We start from the raw sequence: 23,893 nt of genomic DNA on the forward strand, positions 1-23,893 counted from the left end.
GGTGTGAAATGAAGTTTGGTCAGCAAACGTTCATCCAATTTACTCCAGACGCTACCATGCAGAAGACATTCTCGCTTTGTCTGTCGTTGGGCAGAGGGCCTTGCGGAATAAATCTGGAGAAAAAGCTGGAGAAAACATTTGAACACACACACAGACACACACACACACACACACACACACTCTGCAGAAAAGAACTGGAGAAAACCTTCACAAAGCACACTCTCTCTCTCTCTCTCTCTCTCTCTCTCTCTTTCCAACTTCACTCTTAAAATGAGTTTGCAGTTTGATGAATGATGTGGTCAGACATCACCACAGCTCAAACCCTCTCCCTCCCTCTCCCTCTCCCTTCCTCCCTCTCTCCCTCCCTCTCCCTGTCTCCCTACCTCTCTCTCCCTCCTCTCTCCCTCCCTTCCACCTCCCCCTCCCTCTCCCTGCTGGTCCACTTGTTACTGTCCTGACGTTGCCATAACACCATTCATACAGACCATAATTGAATTGTGGCAATCTCATTTACTCCACGCCGCACTGGAGCCCATTACTCTCTGAGAGGAGGGGACAGTAGATGGTCCTAGACAGTCTCTTAAAGTTATTACATTCTCCCCGGGTCTATTGTTTCCCATTTAACATAGTTTAGAGGTACAACTATTCAATATGCATATCCATACCTCGGCCTGTATCTCCAGTAGTTTGTTTTCAGAAGACTATAATCCTAATCCTTTCCCTACCAGAGCTACAGTGCCTGAAGCCTGCTGGGTGGATGTGATGTCATCTCCAACTTCTCTGTCCTGTAACCTAATTGGCCATCAGTTGTCACCTCCTCTCCCCTGTCCTGTAACCTGATAGGCCATCAGCTGTCATGTCTTCCCTGTCCCATAACCTGATAGGCCTTCAGCTGTCACCTCCCCTTCCCTGTCCTGTAAACCTGTCATCAGCTGTCATCTCTTCCCTGTCCTGTAACCTGATTGGCCGTCAACTATCATCTCTTCCCTGTCTTGTAACCTCTCTCTAAGCCAGGAGCTCCCATCTGCCTCAACAACCAGTTTACTGTCCCACGCACATCAGCCAATCAGAGTCAAACTATAATAGCAGCATTTTGTATCTGATCCAGACAGTGTCATCACCGTAGAGGAACTCTCATGGCCTCCTCTCTCTCTCTCTCTCTCTCAGTCTGCTCTCTAGGGCTGGAAAGGGAATAATGGGGTTTATATTCTTGAGCCAGGGGTTCTACTTGCAAGCAGTGGTCAGCCCCCAAACCCCTGCCCGATCAGTCCACTCTTCCACCTCGGCTGGCCGCCTGGCACTGCTGCCTCTACGTGAATGCAGCAGCCACACTACTCGGTCACGGCTTTTCACTGTCCTGGCGCCCCGCTGGTGGAATGAGCTTCCCACTGCTGTCATGACTGCAGAGTCACTACCAATCTTCCGCCGTAGATTGAAGACCCATCTCTTCAGGCTACATCTTAACGGTCCCTCCTAATGATCCGTTCACCCCCACTACCCCCCTGGACAAGTTTCTCTCCTGTTAATAAATAAAAAATAAAACAATAAATTAAAAAAAAATCCTTCTTCTAGCATTGTGACTGCCTATGGCCCCTGGTCTGAGCATTGATTACTTTACCTTATGATGACTGATGAATAGATGATTCACTTACTTAAACAAATGTATCTGTTGTAAGTCGCTTTAGATAAAGGCGTCTGCTAAATGCCATAAATGTAAATGTTCCATCTGTGGTGCTGGTGGTCATGCAGAAGCAGGTGGCAGCAGCAGTGTGAAAAACAGGGTTCGAACCTGGGTCTCCCATGGTGGAAGACCCAGGCTTGGCTTGGAGAGTAGGTGAAGTGAGCCAGTTGTTCTGTCATCCTCCCAGGCACAGCTTTCTGGTCGTCTAGACATTCAGCCTGAGGAAAGTAGCCTTGAGCCAGGAGGACAGGGTGCTGACACACGCCGACATACCTGGTTGACTCATACACTGCCAAAGAATTCTTGAACACTCACCACCTAGAGTGTCAAGTGTTTTATGTGGTATTTACCTAGCAACCGTACTTTGATTGGCCACAAAGTGAAGCATCATAACTGATGCATTTTTGGTGAATAAACCCACCCTTGGCACTCTAGAATGTTGACCATTTGGGTGACATTATTCACCCTCGGCACTGAACGAGTTAGAGAAGGTTTGTCAGACGGGGAAGTCATCTGCATATCTGATCAGGGTCGGACCATGTCTGTTACTCAGTATTCCGTTGTTTATAGAGAAGAGGACAGAAGATAAAACAGCCTTGGGGAACAATCGTGCTTAAAATCACTTAATTTGATGCTGACCCGTTGACTTAAACACGTTGTAGTCGATCACAGAATGTAGAAGTCTATCAAATCCAGCTCCCAGCTGTTCTGCTCAGTCCTGGAGTCCTCTCCCTTTAAGGCCATTATGGTCCAGCAGCCGAGGATCTGGTCTAGCAGCCAAGGGTCCGCCCTACGGAGGAAAGCCTTATGAGGAAGACAGCTTGGAAGATCTGTTGAATGTAGAAATCGGAAGACAGGCTCATTGCAATGCATGGAATGGAATGAGGAATGGTATCAAACACCATTCCTCATTCCATTCCAGGCATTACAATGAGCCCTCCTCTGATTTCTACCTCCACCAGCCTCCCCTGATTAAAAGTGTTCATTTGAAACCTGACTGGAGTTCGATCATTGGTTAGATGTGTCTGTAGTCTGCCCATCATGATGTCCAGGTCTGTCCAGGCCTTCCATGCCTTCCCAGAGGTAGTGAATTGCTCCTCAACCTTGTTTTTGTAACAGTAGTTTAGCATTCCTCATCATATTTAGAATTGCTTTATTAAGAGTGTTGACTTTTGTTTGTCACCTTGTAGGAGAGCCAAACATAGCTTCACATCTTTTGGGATTCATAGTGTGATGTTTGTTGGATATAGTTTTACAAGTGGAATGACAGAGTCTGTACCGAATAGCACATAGCAGGTGATAGAGTCAGTAAGCAGGTCCATGTCATTGTCATGTCCCTGTCCGTAAGGCCTGTCTTCTCTGGCCTGTCTTCTCTGGCCTGTCTTCTCTGAGGTGTCTTCTCTGGCCTGTCTTCTCTGGGGTGTCTTCGCTGAGGTGTCTTCACTGAGGTGCCTTCTCTGAGGTGTCTTCTCTGAGGTGTCTTCACTGAGGTGTCTTCACTGAGGTGTCTTCTCTGAGGTGTCTTCTCTGGCCTGTCTTCTCTGAGGTGTCTTCTCTGAGGTGTCTTCTCTGGCCTGTCTTCTCTGAGGTGTCTTTACTGAGGTGGCTTCTCTGAGGTGTCTTGTCTTTACTGAGGTGTCTTCACTGAGGTGTCTTCTCTGTGGTGTCTTCTCTGAGGTGTCTTCTCTGGCCTGTCTTCTCTGAGGTGTCTTTACTGATGTGGCTTCTCTGAGGTGTCTTCTCTGGCCTGTCTTCTCTGAGGTGTCTTTACTGAGGTGGCTTCTCTGAGGTGTCTTGTCTTTACTGAGGTGTCTTCACTGAGGTGTCTTCTCTGTGGTGTCTTCTCTGAGGTGTCTTCTCTGAGGTGTCTTCTCTCCATCCACATTCCTCCTGGAAGCACTGCTATGTCCCCTGGAACTCCTTCAGAGATCAAGGTGATATACAATGCTCTCTCTCCCTCTCTCTCTCTCTATCTCTCTGTCTCTCTCCCTCCCTCCCTCCCTCCCTTCTTTGAGTCCTGAGGGGAAACCAAGAAGCTGTTCATCAGTCTGATCAGATTATCATCTTCACATAGACAGGTGGAGCTCCTCTTATAGAATGTTCTACTGTGTTCTCTGGAGGGGTGGAGCTCCTCTTATATAATGTTGTAGTAGCTTGGTGGTAGTTAAACTAAATCAAAAAACAAATCTTAGTCATGTTTCTAGTAGTAACCTTTTTTCCTAAAGAAAACAACAAAAAAAACATGAATTTAACGATTATTCCAGCCCTTGAGCGTCAAATTCCCCTACTATTTATTCCTTTACTCCCTTTATCTCCCCAATTTTGCTCCGCTTCACCAGTTTTCTCTCTCTGTGATTTTACAGCATTTTATCTTTCACTGACTGACTGTCGTGTGTTGGATGAAGTAGTTTCGATGCAGTGAACTACTTTTTCATTGAGGCTTTAGTTTGACAAGCTATATTTCTCTCAAGGGTAGCTTTAGAGTCAAACGTCTTCCTGTGTAAAGTAATTGCTAATTTAGTTATACCCATTTCCAGAGTCGTTTTCCCAACACTGACAATATGTTCAGCCTCTTTGCTCTGTATTGCTAGGAGACTTTAGGATAAATTCCACCATGAGCTCCTCTCAGTCCGGGTAAGCAGGCCCAGCTGAGAGTGGGCTGTAGTAGATCATAAGTATCATTCCTCCCTGGTTCTCCTGACTCCCTTTCCCAGCCAGCAGCTTCTTGGACCGACGCTCTGTTCTGGAATGTCGCTTCGGGCTCCTCCAGAACAGCTTGTGGTCTTGCACGGATCTCAGGATTGTAACAATCTCTTGAGGAATTATCTGTGCTTTCATAACAACTAAACAATCATAACAACTCTCGCTCTCTCTCTCACACTCTCTCTCTCTCTCTTCTCTTTCTCTGTCTCTCTCTCTCTCTCTCTCTTCTCCCTCATCTCGCTCTCTCTCTCTCTATCCCTCTCATCTCTATCTCTCTGATCTCTCTATCTCTCGCTCATCTCTCATATCTCTCTCTCTCTCTATCTCTCAACTCTCTCTCTCTCTCTCTCACTACAGTGCACAGCTACAGTAAGTCATGCTACCGTAACTCACTCAAACATCATTAATAGACCATAATTAGTGCATCTCATTAGGTTTAATAAGGGAGGCAGTGTGTTAAGTGAAACATGAATGCTAACGTTGTACTGCTAAACCTCCTGAGGGTGGGTGTGTGTGTGTGTGTGTGTGTGTGTCTCGCTCCACCTTGTTTCCTAATTACTTAATCATGGCATGCTCGTTTGCATATTACTTTCATTCCACCTGTGATTTCCCCATTGGAATCACTCCTTAGTTCCAAGATGTTAGTAGAATCCTCTGGAATTCATCCAGCCCACCCCCCTCTCCCTCCTCCCCCCCCCCCCCCCCGAAGGACCCATATCAAGACGTCCCGATGCTAGTCGTTAGCCAATGGGCTTGTAGGGAGAATCTCTTTTCTAAATTAAACCTCCAAAAGTAACCTCTATTTCTTTTGATTGAATCCTAAAATAACTAAAGCAGTAAGCGAGCCAGGGCTAGACGTTTCACCTAGTGGCCTTTTCAAGAGCTCCTCTAAATCCCTTCTCCCAGATACAGTCATGTAGCAGCCTTGGTACAGGAAGGTGTCATGTCTCTATCAGCAGAGGACTGGTGGAGGTAGAAACCGGAGGACGGGCTCATCGTAATTCATGGAACGGGATACGGAACGGTAACCAACAAGTGTGTTTGGTGCCATTCCTCAATCCGTTCCATGCATTACGAGGAGCCCGTCCTCCGGTTTCTACCTCCACCGGCCATACCCGGGTCTCTCTCTAATCCGCTCATTCACTCACTCACCAACTAACAGCCATTCCTCCTGAGAACCTGCATTATTCACTAGCCTCTATCAACTGTTTGAGACGAAAGCAGAACCCTGAGGCGCACCGCTCTCTCTGCATTCCCCTGGCCATCCGTACTCTACTCTACTTACCACATAAACATGAGAGACGTTCTCACTGCACATCAGAGAGATCCAGGGAGTTGAGGGAGGGAGGGAGGGAGAGAGGGAGGGAGAGGAGATGAAGGAAAGGAAGCCACTGTAGACTGTTAAGGTGCACCCACACTACAACAATGTCATCACACGAATGCACATCCAGTGTATCAGGTGCAGGACAGAAGAAAATGTATTGAAGGCAAAGGGAATGTCTGAAACTCTGGTATGCTCCCATGGAGATTTCCCTCAGACGCACACAGACAGACCACGTTTGGATCTCAGTGGCGTCGTCGTCTGGTTGTAGTGTCTTCATCTTCATCAGTAGTGTTTTCATCTTCATCAGTAGTGTCTTCATCTTCATCAGTAGTGTTTTCATCTTCATCAGTAGTGTCTTCATCTTCATCAGTAGTGTCTTCATCTTCATTAGTAGTGTCTTCATCTTCATCAGTAGTATCTTCATCAGTAGTATCTTCATCTTCATCAGTAGTGTTTTCATCTTTATCTTCATCAGTAGTGTCTTCATCTTCATCAGTAGTATCTTCATCTTCATCAATAGTGTCTTCATCAGTAGTGTTTTCATCTTCATCAGTAGTGTCTTCATCTTCATCAGTAGTGTCTTCATCAGTAGTGTCTTCATCTTCATCAGTAGTATCTTCATCTTCATCAGTAGTGTCTTCATCAGTAGTGTCTTCATCTTCATCAGTAGTGTCTTCATCTTCATCAGGTCATACACTGCTGTACCCCACCGACCAGCACCAGCACCCCCTACTTAGTCCCTGACTAATCCTAAGGGTTTATAGGCTGGGTTTATAGGCTGTGAACAGCTTAGCGTTAGGAATTCTTCCTCCATATTAATTACAGGAGGCTGAGCTGAGTGGACACGCACCATAACCTCTTCCTCTCAGTCCTCATTAGGACAAACAACGTTAAGGCTCTTGCTGCTACACCTCAACTGTCCTTGTTTGACTTTGTCTGAGGTCTGGCTGAGTGTGTGTGTGTGTGTGTGTGTGTGTGTGTGTGTGTGTGTGTGTGTGTGTGTGTGTGTGTGTGTGTGTGTGTGTGTGTGTGTGTTTGTGTGTGCGTGCGTGCGTGCGTGTGTGTGCACATGTGTGTGTGTGTGTGTAGCTCAGTATTATCCCAGCAGCTGTAAGCATCTCACTGCCTGCCAATTACCATTATTACCTTGCCTAGGTCAGAGTGCCCTTACTGGGGGGTAATCACAATTAACTACATTGTAACGAGGACCTTGAGGTCGTTAAAACTAGCAATTAGGTAAATGTTATCTCTAGAACGATGTTATTATGGTTCATGATAGTGATAGGAATATATTACGAATATGATATAGGTATTGGATGTCAAGATTAGACATGTTACTGGAATGATGGAGAGATTAGGGAGTGGGGGGGGGGGGGGGGGGTTAAACCCTACTTCTGCCAGTTAGAAACAGCATGAAACAGTTTCCATCTACCTCCAACTGTTTTCCATTAGTTTACATTTCAAAGTTGAATCCAGAGTCTGGTCCTCTTCCCGGTCCCTTTGGGGGCGAGCGTTCCAAACAGAATGACTGAATGTTAAAAGGCCTAATAACTGTATCTGCTGTAAGAACCGCCTCAGCTCTGACACAGGCCCACGTCGTTTTTTCATCAGCTATAAACCCTTTTAATCACTCATTTGATGTGCCTCTCCTAAACCTGTACTTCTCAGAGCTCCTCTCCTCCCGGAGTAAACAACAACGTGAAAACCGCGGCTTTGACTAGTTAACGGTCGTATCACTGCGAACAGCCGCGCGTCCCAGGGAGGGTGAGAACGTCGCTCTCAGCCTTCAAAGGCTCCCAGAGTCTGATAGCACCAGGCTGTCAGGGGCTTCGCTAGGCGCCGGGCGCAGGCGACGGTTGGTGGCATTTCAATACCTCCCTCATGTTATCTAGCCTGTCGAGCCGAAGCCGGGGCCCTCTCTGTAAAGGAGACATTCGATGTGCGACAGACTTGAAAGGTAGAATGAGAGTAACACTTTGTGAACTCAATTTCGACTCGCCTCTCTTAACACCCGAACCCCCCCCCCCAGACGTGGGAGGGAGGGAGGGGGAGGAGGAGGAGGAGGGGGGGGGGGGGGGTGGAGATTCTCTCTCCACTGTTGGCTTTAAACAACCTTCAAAGCCTTGCGCCAGTCAGAGATGAATCCCATTGCCTCTCTCAGCCCCAATCCCTCTGGTGCCCGGGGACGAGGGCATCTAAGGCTTGCTTCCTTCGCTCTCCCTTCCGCCTCTATGCTGCTGCTGCAATTAACCACCAATAACAGGCACGGTGGAGCGGCCGGGGCGCAATTGATCATCCGTTCCTGACCAGAAGTGGCTCTCTGGAAAGGGCAAAGTTCCCTTTTTGCAAAAACTTTCAGTTCTATTCAAGTTGTTGATGAGATGTCACCATGGAGACCACGTCTGCAGTCATCCCGGAGGGTCACGCTGCCTCCCATATCTTCCGCACTCCTCATATCCAGCCAGTTTCGATTCTATGCCTCCTCTCATCTAAGTGTTAGCGTCTGACTAAAGGACTGGGTATACAAGTCGATTCAGCCGGCTGAGAAACAGATGATGGTGAAAAGAGTCTGTAGTAGAAGAATCGCTGTGAGAGTAACCTCCCTTGGCATCTACTCTGTAGGAGGAGATACATTCCGACATACAACGGAGAGGTAGGTGTGTGTTTGTGCTGTATTGATGATAGCATTTGTATTTGCCTGATACGGAACACTATTATTGAAAAAAAAACAGCGAAATATGTTCTGGCCAGGGGAGGCTGGTGTAGGTAGACATCGGAGGACAGGGGCTCATTGTAATGCATGGAATGGAATGAGGAATACTATCAAACACATTCCTCCTAACAATGAGCCCGTCCTCCTGAGCCATGTCTACCTCCACCAGCCTCCCCTGCTGTAGAAAACAGTAGGTGAGATGTGTTGTGGCGTGTGTAGATAGATGGTTGCAGCCCTGCTCCTGTGCAGTGGAGTGTATAGGTGGCGGTGCACCATGACATATTACCATCTCAATATCAGCATTCCTCTCAGCCAGAGACAACAGCTCCCGCCCACCTATTCTAAGAGAACGTGTCATATTGTGCATTATTCATGGGTACATCCATCATGTTTAGAGAGCTTGTGTGTGTGTGTGTGTGTGTGTGTGTGTACGTGTGTGGGTGAGTGTGTGTGTGTGTGTGTGTGTGTGTGTGTGTGTGTGTGTGTGTGCGTGCGTGTATGTGTGTGTGCGTGTACCTGTGTGTGTGTACGTGTGTGGGTGAGTGTGTGTGTGCGTGTGTGTGTGCACGTGTGTGTTTCCCTCGAAAGCAGATGTAGTGCATTGATTACAGTGTTAAACAGCCTGTGTGATACGGCCTCAGTGTTAGCATGGGGGATATCTGTGTTACTGTCAGAAGTGTGTGGCCCGCAGGGATAGAATGGTGTGTGTGTGTGTGTGGGGGGGGGGGGGGGGGGGGGCTATGGCTGGGGATATCTGTGTGTGTGTGTAAGAGAGGAGTATAGGTGTGTGTTGTGGTGACGTCTGTACAGTGCATTCAGAAAGTACTTCACTTTTTCCACATTATTTTCCACACATTATGTTGCAGCCTTATTCTAAAATGGATTAAATTATTTTTTTCCCCTCATCAATCTACACACAATACCCCATAATGACAAAGCCAAAACAGGTTTTTAGAAATGTTTGCTAATTTATTAAAAAGAAAAAACTGAAATATCACATTTACATAAGTATTCAGACCCTTTACTCAGTACTTGTTGAAGTTGAAGACTTGTTGAAGCACCTTTGGCAGTGATTACAGCCTCAAGTCTTCTTGGGTATGACGCTACAAGCTTTGCACACCTGTATTTTGGGAGTTTCTCCCATTCTTCTCTGCAGATCCTCTCAAGCTCTGTCAGGTTGGATGGGGAGCATTGGTGCACAGCTATTTTCAGGTCTCTCCAGAGATGTTCGGCTGGGTTCAAGTCCGGGCTCTGGCTGGGCCACTCAAGGACATTCAGAGACTTGTCCCGAAGCCACTCCTGCGTTGTCTTGGCTGTGTGCTTAGGGTCGTTGTCCTGTTGGAAAGTGTGCTTAGGGTCGTTGTCCATTTTGAGGTCCTGAGCGCTCTGGAGCAAGTTTTCATCACTGTACTTTGCTCTGTTCATGTTTCCCTCGATCCTGACTCGTCTCCCAGTCCTTGTCGCTGAAACAAATCCCCACAGCATCACCGTAGGGGTGGTATTGGCGATGATGAGTGGTGCCTGGTTTCCTCTAGACGTGACGCTTGGCATTCAGGTCAAAGAGGTCAATATTGGTTTCATCATACCGTCCCTTAGGTGCCTTTTGAAAACTCCAAGCAGGCTGTCATGAGCTTTTTACTGAGGAGTAAACTGAGGCTTCCTTCTGGCCACTCTACCATAAAGGCCGGATTGGTGGAGTGCTGTAGAGATGGTTGTCCTTCTGGAAGGTTCTCCCAGAGGAACTCTGGAGCTCTGTTAGAATGACCATTGGGTTCTTGGTCACCTCCCTGACGATGGCCCTTCTCCCCCTATTGCTCAGTTTGGCCAGGCGGCCAGCTCTAGGAACAGTCTTGGTGGTTCCAAACGTCTTATATTTAAGAATGATTGAGGTTACTGTGTTCTTGGAGACCTTCAATACTGCAGAAATGTTTTGGTACCCTTCCCCAGATCTGTGCTTCGATACAATCCTGTCTCAGAAGTCTACGGACAATTCCTTCGACCTCATGGCCTGGTTTTTGCTCTGACATGTACTGTCAACTGTGGGACCTTATATAGACAGGTGTGTGCCGTTCCAGATCATGTCCAATCAATTGAATTTACCACAGGTGGACTCCAATCAAGTTGTAGAAACATCTACATTTACATTTATGGCATTTAGCAGACTTTATCCAAAGCGACTTACAGCAAATACATTTGTTTAAGTAAGTGAATCATCTATCCAACAGTCATCATAAGACAAAGTAATCAATGCTCACACCAGTGGCCATTGGCAGTCGTAATGCCAGAAGCCAATTTTTATTTTTTTATTTATTAATTATTTATTAACCGGAGAGAACTTGTACAGGGGGGAAGTGGGGGTGAAGAGGCCTCAAGGGTTGGGGTTAGGGTTAGTATAGGGAGGGTAGTGGGGGTGTAGAGGTCTTAGGAAGGACTGTTAAGATGTAGCCTGAAGAGATGGGTTTTCAATCTACGGCGGAAGATTGGTAGTGACTCTGCAGTCCTGACATCTCAAGGATGATCAATGGAAACAGGATGCACCTGAGGTCAAAGCCATAGCAAAGGGTCTGACTACTTATGTAAATGTGATCTTTTTTTAATTTTTAATAAATTAGCAAACATTTCTAAAAACCTGTTTTGGCTTTGTCATTGTGGGGTATTGTGTGTAGATTGATGAGGAAAAAAATAAATTGAATCCATTTTAAAAAGTGAAGAGGTCTGAATACTTTCCAAATGCACTCTATATACCTGGTCTCTTCCCACCGTTTTAATGACACTGACTCACACTGACCAAGCAACATGACCCCCAGCTCTAGAGAAAGGTCAGAGTTCACCTACGTGTTATGACTAACTCTGCAGTAACCGTGTGTGTGTGTGTGTGGGTGGGTGTCTGCGTGCGTGTGTGCGTGTGTGTGTGTGTGTGTGTGTGTGTGTGTGTGTGTGTGTGTGTGTGTGTGTGTGTGTGTGTGTGTGTGTGTGTGTGTGTGTGTGTGTGTGTGTGTGCGTGCGCGCGCGTGCGCGCGTGCGCGCGCATGTGTGTGTATGTGTGCAGGCTAAGCGAATTGTCAAGAATCCAACAACAAATGATTCCATCTTTTATGATTTCCTTCTGTTCCTGAGATACACCACGTTGTGTGTAACCACGGCAACAGCAGCTAACGCCGTGGAATAGAACAGAACAGAACAGACAAAGGGAGGAGAGGAGAGGGAGATGAGGACAAGAGAGAGGAAGTGTAATTGATGTAGCGCAATGGGGCCGGCTGTGCCTCCATCACTGCGAGGGTCTCTGCTGCCATATGCTTCTGAGACAGGAGAGGAGGAGCTCTACAACACATCACTGCAGGCTGAGACACACACACACACACACACACACACACGCACACACACGCACACACACACTGTAGCCTCTCTCCCAACTGCCTTTGTGCTTCCTGATACACACACACACACACACACAAACACCCGCAAGCAGTTACACACACACCTCCCACGCTCTCACTCACACACACACACACACACACACACACACACACACACACACACACACACACACACACACACACACACCAAACCCTGTCATCGTCAGACACTTCCAATATCCACAGAGCAACATCACTGTCATCCAACAAAGTGCTTTTGTTGTTTAGCGACTGCAACATTAGGAAGGAGGGGTTTGGAGGCGGGGGGGAGGGGGGGGGGGGTTAAGGCAGGGTGCATGTAAAGTAGAAATGTAGTTGTGTTCTTGTTGATGCGGATGCTGAAAGAGTCTTCATGGAGACACTGCACGGGGGGGGTGGAGGGTGGGGGGGGGGGGTTCTTCTGACGGAGAAAGGCCAGCACTAGCTAGTGGGCAGCGCCATACTGCTCCTCGTGCTAGTTTACCAACTTAAGAGAGAGAGAGAGTGAGAGAGAGGGATGAGAAGGGAGAGAGAGATGGGAGACAGAGGAAAGAGAGAGGAAGATGGGGGGGGGGGAGCTGAGAGAGAGGAGAGGGAGACAGAGATAAAAGAGAGTGACAGTAGGTAATGTGAATCCCACAGCAGTCCCCGCCCCACCCCAACCCACCACACCCCAACCCATCCACCCCAGACCACCCTACCTCACCCCAACCCACCACACCCCAACCCATCCACCCCAGACCACCCTACCTCACCCCAACCCACCCCACCCCAGCCCACACCACCCCGCCCAAGACCACCCCACCCCACCCCAGACCACCCTACCCCAGCCCGCCCCACCCCGCCCCAGCCCAGACCACCCTACCCCAGCCCACCCCACCCCGCCCCAGACCACCCCACCCCGCCCCAAGACCACCCCACCCCACCCCAGACCACCCTACCCCAGCCCACCCCACCCCAGCCCACACCACCCCGCCCTAGACCCCCCAACCCCAGCCCAGACCACCCTACCCCAGCTCGCCCCACACCACCCCAGCCCACCCCACCCCAGCCCGCCCCACACCACCCCGCCCTAGACCCCCCAACTCCACCCCAGACCACCCTACCCCAGCCCACCCCACCCCACCCCAGCCCACACCACCCCGCCCTAGACCCCCCAACCCCAGCCCAGACCACCCTACCCCAGCTCGCCCCACACCACCCCAGCCCACCCCACCCCAGCCCGCCCCACACCACCCCGCCCTAGACCCCCCAACCCCAGCCCAGACCACCCTACCCCAGCTCGCCCCACACCACCCCAGCCCACCCCACCCCAGCCCGCCCCGCCCCACCCCGCCCCAGTCCCCCCCTCCCCAACACAACCCACCCCAGAGAGGCTGTAGATATGATGGATCACATTGACTCCCACCACCAGCATTATTAGTACTGCCTCGTTCTGAGGCCTGTCTGGTCAGTGCTGCTACGTGTCTGTGTAACAGCTGATAGCGAGGATATCACAAACAGACAGAGTCTATTGATAGATACCATATGGTGATGTCGCCCCTTCAGGCCTGCCCTTAGCAATATCCATTTTCATAAAAGGAGGTTAATTGAAGACGGCACATAGGGTTTTTCCTGTGTGTGTGTGTGTGTGTGTGTGTGTGTGTGTGTGTGGGCGAGCACCACGGGGGAGAGATGGAGAGTGGTGCTCTGTCATCATTAGGGAGAGCTAGCAGCATCTCTCACCATTTAGCATGGTCCCTGCCCTGTCTGTCCTGTGTGTGTGTGTGTGTGTGTGTGTGTGTGTGTGTGTGTGTGTGTGTGTGTGTGTGTGTGTGTGTGTGTGTGTGTATGCGAATGCGATTGTGCATGCATATGCGTGTATGCACATGCATGTGCGTGTATGGGCGCGCGCGCGCGTGTGTGTGTGTGTGTGTGTGTGTAATACTCTAGAGCCTTGCAGCACTAAACAGAATCAGCGTTTTCTAAACACCAGGGCCACATGACAGCTATTGATCAGTTAAGTGGGCGTCTCAATGAAAGCATCAACTGGGTGTGACAGCGGAGAGCCTGCCCTGCCAAATCCCTGCTGGAAAGAGAAGACATTGTTTATTTCATCGATAAGAGCAAACAGGAATAGCTTCTAAGAGAGACATCATCACATGTTAGTGGCATGTCCTTCACGTGTGTTAGCGTGTGTTAGCCATGACCAACTGTTTATCATCAGGCGCCTTCCCAGAATTCATAGTGAGGAACCTAACCACGAGTGTCATAGCGTCTGGCGGGAAACGACCCAAGGACCAAAGGTTTACTCTTTTACGTTTATTTCCCATGGCGGTCTCAGAAATTGATTAAAAACTTCCTTCCGCCAGAGGTAAATTCCCTGTTCGCTTCTGAGGAGCTCACTCTCATCTTTCAGAGAACGGATCACCATGTCTTATTTTCCCATGATGTATCAGCGTGTGTGTGTGTGTGTGTGTGTGTGTGTGTGTGTGTGTGTGTGTGTGTGCGTGTGTGCGTGTGCGTGAGCGCGAGCAGCCAGCTGGCAGAGTCATGTGATGAATGGAGAAGGTTGCCAGACGGATTGGTTGACATGCCTCCAGAGCTCCCAGACTCCTCAGTGAGAGCTTTGTATGGCTCTGAATGGGAGAGGTGTTGTGGTACTTCTCGCCACCGCAGAATATCTTGCTGCATCACGTGCAATCAGTTCCACTTCAGGCTCACTCTGGAGCGAATTACGACTCACCATATCGGATTTAACTTTCACAGGCCTTTTTTTTTTTTTAACAACGTTTTTTTTATCTCAGATTAGGATTCAGCCCTTTATGCTGTAGATTGACAGAATAGAATATAAAAGCTTATTGCAACCTCTACAGGGGTCTACGTTTAAGCTAGGATAGCGCCGTTTTAAACTTCTGACCGTCATTTTAAAGTAACAAGGTAATTCGGTTAGCTCCATCCCCCCACGTTCAGTGAATTAGGTCCACACCATGTCTTCACAATTAAGATGTGAATCGGTTCTCATTCCAGCTCCGCCTGCTCTACAGCCTCGGTCAGATAAACGCCCGCCTGGCACAATGGTCCGCTTCACTCCTCTGGTACTGATAAAGGTAGCTATTGTGAGGTGAGCGGGACGCTGAAGCGTTATTACATTAAGATGAAAGAAAGAGAGAGACAGAGAGAGAGGGAGGGAGAGAGAGAGAGATGGGGGAGGGGGGGGGGGGGGTAGAGAGGGCGAGAGAGAGAGAGAGAGATGGGGGGGGATAGAGAGGGCGAGAGAGATAGAGAGGGGGAGAGAGAGAGAGAGAGAGATGGGGGAGAGATAGAAAGGGGCGAGAGAGAGAGAGTGGGAGGAAGGGAGCAAGAGAGAGATGAAGGAAAGGGGGGAGAGCGAGAGAGAGGGAAAGGAAGGGATAGAGAGAGTGAGAGAGAGGGGAGAAAGGAAGAGAGAGAGAGAGGGGAGAAAGGGAGAGAGTGAGAGAGAGGGAGGAAGAGGGAGCTGAAGCTGGTCCTCTGGGGAGGGTGAAGTAGAGCGGGGTTTGACTCAGTAAAACAATCTGGCCTCAGGAATTTGCTCTGTAATGTCTGGAACATCGGTGTGACTCTGTCTGTGTGTGTGTGTGTGTCTGTGTGTGTCTGTGTGTGTGTCTGTGTGTGTGAGAGAGAGAGAGAGAGAGAGAGAGAGAGAGTTGGAAAGACTGATTCAACAGCCATCTTGCAGATGACCTCATCCGGAGAGCTCTCAGTCCAACACCAGCATCTTGCTTGCAGTTTACAGCCTAATGCTGTACGTGATTCTCCCTTGTCTTTACTGCTCTTTATGTGACTCATTACTAAACTAAAACCTTTAAACCTTTACTCTATATCTACATTAAGATATACTCTATAGCCTACATTAAGATATACTCTATAGGCTACATTAAGATATAGTCTATAACCTACATTAAGATATACTCTATAACCTACATTAAGCAGCACACAGGCCAAGCTGTTGACAGGACAGTTATTTCATTCCGCTACAGACCAGATGAGATAGTTCCCCTGGAGACACTGTTTCTTCTCCGTAGTTTCTCACAGCACAATTAAGAAGCATTATAGTTGACCTCATCAGAATGATACTCTGTTTGGGTGGGATAGATAAAAAGAGGGAGGGAGGAAGGGAGGGAGGGAGGGAGGGAGGGAGGGATGGAAACTGCCAGTGAACGGCTGGATAAGAGGAGAGGAATCCCTCGCTCTGAGACAGCAGAATCACACAGTCACCTAAACCACCTAATTGGTAGATGATGATGATGTGGCTTTCTGTGTGTGTGTGTGTGTGTGTGTGTGTGTGTGTGTGTGCGTGTGTGCGTGTGTGTGTGTGTGTGTGTGTGCGTGCGTGCGTGCGCGCGTGCGTGCGTGCGCGCGCGTGTGCATTGTGTTGTTTGTACTGAATGCCAAATGTTATCAAACACAAATGTCGCTGTCGCGGGTTTTGGCCAGAGCTGAGAAGGGCAGGACTGCAGCAGTAGCCACTGCACTGTGAGAGGCAATCTCACTCTAGCCCAGTCCTGACCCGGGTCAAATAAATGTCAAATGCTTTCAGTTGCGGTCCATTGAGTTTGTCAGGCTAGTACAATGAAACGTAAAGAAGTAGTCCCAGAAGAGGAAACTCCAAGCTCAGTCAGGCACGATATCCCTTTGACCAGAGTAGGCTGGTGGAGGTAGAACACGTGCACTTGATTGCATTCCTCATTACATCCCATGCATTACAATGAGCCCGTCCTCGTTTGTCGTACAGTGCCCTGCATAAGTAATGGGCGTTCAGGTTTTGACTCCCATCCCCCGAAGTGAAGATGTCAACAGCAAGGAGCCAGAAGGAGTCTTTCTGCTCTGTATCTTAACAGGACTCCTTCTGCTCTCTGTATCCTAACAGGACTCCTTCTGCTCTGTATCCTAACAGGACTCCTTCTGCTCTCTGTATCCTAACAGGACTCCTTCTGCTCTGTATCCTAACAGGACTCCTCCTGCTCTCTGTATCCTAACAGGACTCCTTCTGCTCTCTGTATCCTAAGAGGACTCCTCCTGCTCTCTGTATCCTAACAGGACTCCTTCTGCTCTGTATCCTAACAGGACTCCTTCTGCTCTCTATCCTAACAGGACTCCTTCTGCTCTCTGTATCCTAACAGGACTCCTTCTGCTCTGTATCCTAACAGGAGTCCTTCTGCTCTCTGTATCCTAAGAGGACTCCTTCTGCTCTGTATCCTAACAGGACTCCTTCTGCTCTCTGTATCCTAACAGGAGTCCTTCTGCTCTCTGTATCCTAACAGGAGTCCTTCTGCTCTGTATCCTAACAGGACTCCTTCTGCTCTCTGTATCCTAACAGGACTACTTCTGCTCTCTGTATCCTAACAGGAGTCCTTCTGCTCTGTATCCTAACAGGAGTCCTTCTGCTCTGTATCCTAACAGGACTCCTTCTCCTCCAGTTGCAACAGGGACATAGCTCCATCAGGAGGTTGAACGTGGCTTCCAGTGCCCACTCCTAATCTAACAACACATGTTTCCAGTTTAGTAAACATTTCTTTGTGTTCTGCATCACCCTCACTCACTCTATCCCTCCCTCCCTCCCTCCCTCCCTCCCTCTCTCCCGCTCTCCCTCCGTCGCTTCACACTGCCAAATCTGCTCTCTGGGCAGTTCTTTCATTTGGGAGCTTAAACCATTAATTTGCAATTTAAGTGCAGTTACAAGAGAAGCAGCCCTGTGCTGTGATGATAGGGGCGGGTGACGAAGCAGGCGCGCTGTGCTGCTGGAGGGCTTCTTCTCTGGGTGACCTGACCTTGCTACGGGAAGCTTTCATTCTCACTTACTGGAACTGCCGTTTCCCGGAGTTTAATAACTGAGGTAGTCCTGTACCTTCTACTCCTCGGTTTGCTGGCTGTCATTCTCAGAGATACCGGAGATGGAATAACAGAGGGAATACTGTGGGCAAGCAGTTGTGTGTGCTTATCCAGAGGTCCTACTCCATAGAAATAGAAGGAGAATGCTTGGTCTGTTCAACTATGTTCTACTGTAAATGCCCCTGGTTGGATGGCTTCTCATCTCAGACTTAGGCTCAGGCTGGGTTCCAATACCCACACTAGCGTCTTAGAAGGCTTGGCTAATATGTTGCTTCCTTATGAGTGGTACGCTAGTGTTGATATTGGAACAAAGCCGCAGCTCTCTTTGACCGCGTTCCTACACCCACACTGTGGATACAGTACAAAAGGCATGCCCAGACCATAGACTCCTTCTGCATGGTTAGCCTCACCGTAGTTGTCTTTGATAACGGAGGGATTATGACCGAAAAAAAAAAGAAAAGTTGAGCGCTAATCCACATTAATGCTAATGCAAGGACACATAGTGTGCCTGTCGGAACATAGCTTTAGCTCTCTCTGGTAGCAGAAGGAATGTGTACTGTAAAAAAAACTGTGATTTGACACAAGGCCAGATCACAGATGGTTATCTTTTTCACGGATAGAAGCCATGTTGTTTGGCAGAAGGATCGTGCAGGGAGACTAGAGACAGGTTCTATCTAGTCTAGTCCACATGACCTCGTAGATAGCTTCTATTCTCCCATCCAAGACCCACATGGCAGCAGCTCCCTACTCAGAAGGCATGCCCAGTACAAGCTTCCGTCTGCGTGCTACGCTAATTTGATTATCTGAACATAGCCTCGCTAGTTTTCTTTCATAGCAGAAGGATGATGAACAGTTGAATGCTAATCCCAGGGAAAAGCCCAAGTGGCTACTATCCATTTTAAAATGTAACTCATATGGAGATTAAATATTTATAATAGTATGTGCTTTCTAACACAATCTTCTAAAAGTTGACTTGGTTTTCTAAACCCCTCTTGACTTTCAAAACAAATGAATAGTTGGAGTCCAAACATTATAATATCAGGAAATCATTTCCATTTTAATGAGGACACAAAGCCTAGTTCCTATCTGATTCATTATAATGAAGTACATCTGCTTTCAATATGCCATTACTCAGCCTAGACTGACCACACGCACACACACACACACACACACACACACACACACACACACACACACACACACACACACACACACACACACACACACACACACACACACAGCAGATACAGATAGGACGACTTTATCTCTTCTTCCCTACAAGCAGCAAATATTCAGCTCCAGAGATAGGCAGCAGCAGATATGTAATTATCAGAGCAGATTAATTAACAGCTCAATTAACGGTGTGGGTGAGGAGGGCAGATGCCAGCAGTCTCTCTCTCAGAGAGGAACAGCTTCTATTGACTCACAGTGAATCGGCAGGCAGCGTCCTTGCACCCCTTCAGCTATGATTAAGGTAAACAGCAAGGTTACCTGCACTGGGCCTGATGCATCGAACCCCTCATTGACTGGGATGGCAGAAGGAAGCAGATGGATATTAGATGTTTCTCTGTCAGTCATGATGGCCTAGCTCTCGGGATCACGGTCAGGCTAAAGCCATTCAAGAGCTTTAGCTTCCACGCTCATACGTTATTATTAGTGGGTTGAAAGGTCACCGCGAGCATCTGTCATCATCTGTTCCCTGTCAGTGTTGAAGGTTATTCCGCCAGCAACAGACCTACAGCGTTTTGTGGGGGGAAAAACGATGCTCTTGGAAATAAAAGGTTACTAGTCCCTGTAGGTACCACCCTACTTGTCTCTGTCTGTGAAGTATGGGGGGGAATTTCAATAATCGCTGCAGTCTATTGTATCTTGTTTTATTGTGTTATTATGGAACGATGGGTTTCTTCACTGTATACCCAAACCAAAACAAATGTTATGTGGCGCACAGTGATGTACAGAGCCATGTCAACATGGAGTACTTCATCGCTGCTTAGTCAAGCAAACAGCAAGACCACTTTAAAAAAAACAACATCTTAAGAAACGTCTTAAGTCACAGCACCTCTCCTCCGGTCCGTGAGTCATTCTCTGGCATTGTTTTTTGGTTTCTGACAATGTTTGATTGTCTTTTATTTTAATTAATTGTGGTAATAATTGTTCATCTGTGTTATTCTTGTCTATAACTGTTCTGTATAGTGTCATGTGTTTTATCTTCTGTGTGCTCCCCAGGGATAGTAGCTGCTGAGTGAGCAACAGCTAATGGGGATTATAATAAACTAAACAAAAACAAATCCAGAGTAATTTTGCGAATTGTCAAATTATGACCTGATATGAAAATTGCACTAACTAGATTGCGAGTGATTAAGTGTTTATAGATAGGGTTTGTGTTCTCTCTCTATCGCCCTAGGATCTGTCATGTTTCCTTAAATAGGTTTTTCCGAGCGATTAACTCTGTGTCTGCTTTCAAACAATCCCACTGTTATTCCATTTAATTAGACTGACTCAGACAAGTGCTGCATATCTTACAAGAGTAATTGCTCTCCTCCAAAAACAAAAGGAGCTCTTTCACCCCCTCCTTCCTGTCAATTACCTGAGCTACACTTCAACAACGTGGCGTGTTCTAGAGCCTTCTATCGCAGGCTATCTGAAAGGCTAATTGACTGTTTGTTGTAATGAACACTTGAAGCTCTGCTGTCTCTCTGAGTCGTGTTTGCTTTATGTGAGTGTGAGTGTGTTTGTGTGTGTGTGTGTGTGTGTGTGTGTGTATGTGTGTATGGGGGGGGGGGGTACCTAGCAGAGAGCTCTGCTGAATGGTTATTATGGCTTAGACCAATTTACTGCTTATCTCAACACTAGTTATTAAGCTCATGAAGTCCTCACCCTTGAAATGAGTGTCGAAAATAGCTAGCAGCTTGTTCAAAGTCAATAGCCTGGTGTTTAACCATTGAGATTCATGACTAACAACCAGCTGCAGGAAGGAGAATCTTCTTTCGAAGAGATCAGAGAGTTCTTTGCTCTTTAGATTCTTGTACATTGAATGGACATTTACGATCTTTGTAAGCAGGGCTCCTCTGAAAAAGAAGACCTTGGTCTCAGTCAGACCTCCCCTGCCTAAAAATAAAGGTTTCATAATAACAATACTCCACTGGCACTGTCACACGAATAAATCAGCTTTATAATTGCATAGTTTGTGTTATTAAAGTGAGAGATTAACTGTACTATAACTACTTCCACTAGTGTAATAACACACTCCATCAATGATGCAATCACCACATTACTATGTAACAGCATGCAATTTTGTAATTATAGTGTAATTACACAGCATCGGAGGACGGGCTCATTGTAATGCATGGAATGAAATGAGGAATGGTATCAAACCGTTATGATATCATTCCTCATTCCGTTCCATGCATTACGACCTCCACCAGCCTCCCCTGGTAAACAGGTACCCTGTTCCCCACCTGTTCTGACCCCCGTGCCTCTCTTTCCTCTCCCCAGATGCAGCAGCTGTTCTATGAGAACTACGAACACAACAAGAAGGGTTTCATCCAGGAGCTCCACAGCAGCAAGATCCACAACGCCATCACGCTGCACCCCAACAAACGCCCCGCCTACCAGTACCGTCTCCACGGCTACATGCTAAGCCGGCAGGTCTCTCGGCTACGCTACCGGACCATCCTCCTCCACCGCGAGGGCCTCGCCATGAGTCGCCTAGGCAACACCGAGGTGCAGTGGGAGGACCAACAGCTGGGGGCGCCACCTTCCTACAACCGCTACACGCCTGCGGAGAGGAACGACGTCCTCGAGTGGGACTTCCTGACCGGGCGCCATCTCTACGCCACGGGGGAGACCCAGATGCCCCGGCAGGGCCTGGGGAGTCTGCTGAGGGCGGCGCTGGAGGACACGGTGATGCAGGTCATGGAGATGATCAATGAGAACTCCAAATCCCGCGGGCGCATCATAGACTTCAAGGAGATCCAGTACGGATACCGGCGCGTGGACCCCCTGCATGGGGCGGAGTACATCCTGGATCTGCTGTTGCTTTATAAGAAGCACAAGGGCAGGAAGGTGACGGTACCGGTGAGGAGGCACGCGTACCTGCAGCAGTCCTTCAGCAGACCCTTCTTCACCGAGTCTGAGGAGCTGGACGTGGCTGAGCTGGTGGAGGCTATCAACACCGACTCCAAGTCCTTCTCCTTCCTCTCCAACTCCCTCAAGATCTTCTCTTCGTTCCAGTCGTCCCGCGGGGAGACGAGTGAGCGCGGCGGGGGTCCGAGGAAGGTCAACCTCCTGGTCCCGCTGACGGGACGCTACGACATATTCGTCCGCTTCATGGAGAACTTTGAGAAGACCTGCCTGATCCCCAACCAGAACGTGAAGCTGGTCGTCATCTTGGTGGACAACGACAGCAACCAGGACCGAGAGAGGCACCTGGAGCTGATCAAGGCCTATGGCAGGACATACCCCAAGGCCGACATGACGGTGATCCCCATGACGGGGGACTTCTCCCGGGGTCTGGCCCTGGAGCTGGGCTCCTCCCAGATGGACAACGACACGCTGCTCTTCTTCTGCGACGTTGACCTCGTCTTCAACACGGACGCCCTCCAACGCTGTCGCGACAACGCCGTCCTGGGGCGCCAGGCCTACTACCCCGTGGTCTTCAGTCAGTACGACCCCAAGATCGTCTACGGCGGGAACCCCCCTCCCCCGCCCGGAGACAGCAGCTACGTCTTCACCAAGAAGAGCGGCTTCTGGAGAGACTACGGCTTCGGCATCACCTGCATCTATAAGAGCGACCTGCAGAAGGCCGGCGGCTTCGACACGTCCATCCAGGGCTGGGGGTTGGAGGACGTGGACCTGTTCACCAAGGTCATAAACTCTGGTCTGAAGGTGTTCCGCAGCCAGGAGCCGGGTATCGTCCACGTCTACCACCCGGTCCTGTGTGACACGAGCCTGGAGCCCAAGCAGTACAAGATGTGCCTGGGATCAAAAGCCAGCACGTACGCCTCGGCCATGCAGCTGGCGGAGCTGTGGCTGGAGAAACACTTAGGGGTGGGGTACAACAGGACTACTTCCTCCTCCTGACATTCCTCCTGACCCAACCCGACCCCCCCCCCCCCATCCCGAGGTTACCTCAGTTCTGCCTCAGAGGAGAGCAGACAGCAATGGACACAAAGTGTGGTGTTGTTGTGGTGTAAGTGTGTGTGAGAGAGAGAGAATTCAGAGTGAAAATAAATTAGAGAGGAAAAAGAATGAGAGATCGAGAATAAATGAGAGAGAGAAAACAAATTAGAGAGAGATAGAGAACAAATGAGAGAGAGAAAGAATGAGAGAGAGAGAGACAGATGGAAATAATAAGAGAGAGAAAAAATGAGAGAGAGAGAGAGAGAACAAGTGAGAGTCCAAGGGTACGCTCAATTATCTTTGGTGCAATTTGTTTTGTGTTCGTCTGATGATTGGTTTTCTCCTGTCTCTTCAGTTCTCTTCTACAGCGTCTTCCAAAGGACATTCTCATCCACAGGCCACGTCAAGGACCTGTGATGTGGACTGTTTGTTTGTTAGTTTATTTGTTCGTTTGTTATTTTACTTCCATTGTTGTTGTTGTTGTTGTTGTTGTTGTTGTTGTTGTTGTTGTTGTTGTTTTCATGAGATTCACACGTATGCCTCAGGACCACATCTTCTTATCACCAGGCCATCTATAATGAATGTTCAACAGACACTGGGACTACTGCTGTGTAGTATTACTATAGTACTGCTGTATTAAAACTACAGTAGTGCTCCTATAGTACTGCAGTATGAGTATTACTACTAGAGTAGTACTACTACAATACTACAGTATGAGTGTTAATACTAGAGTAGTACTACTATAGTACTGCAGTATGAATATTAATACTAGAGTAGTACTACTATAATACTGCAGTATGAGTATTAATACTAGAGTAGCACTACTATAGTAGTGGGTATTAATACTGGGATAGTACTACTATAGTACTGCTGTATGAGTATTAATATTGGGGGAGTACTACTATAGTACTGCAGTACTGGGTATTGATACTGGGGTAGTATTAGTAGTACTGTGTAGTACTGACCAGGGGTCAGGTTCCCAAATGCTTCGTGGTTTAAGTTATACTTTACTTCAGTTTTTGATCCAGGCCCATGCCTCTCCGAGACCAGCAAAGTACTTCATTTAACGAATTTTGTTAACACTGACCTGCATTTTCCAATAG

At 48.3% G+C, this 23,893-nt stretch overlaps 1 protein-coding gene across 1 annotated transcript in view; it reads left to right on the forward strand.

The window, feature by feature from the left end:
- Window positions 1-23,393, forward strand: part of chsy3 (chondroitin sulfate synthase 3) — a 120,763-nt gene extending 97,370 nt beyond the window's left edge. Inside the window, exon 3 of the mRNA XM_083670663.1 lies at window positions 21,165-23,393. Within this exon, the coding sequence (XP_083526789.1) occupies window positions 21,165-22,751 (1,587 nt within the window). The 3' untranslated portion in view covers window positions 22,752-23,393. The remainder of the gene's footprint in view (window positions 1-21,164) is intronic.
- Window positions 23,394-23,893: the final 500 nt, after the last annotated feature.

The sequence above is a fragment of the Argentina silus genome, assembly GCF_951799395.1.
Source record: "Argentina silus genome assembly, chromosome: 5".
Taxonomy (NCBI): Eukaryota; Metazoa; Chordata; class Actinopteri; order Argentiniformes; family Argentinidae; genus Argentina; species Argentina silus.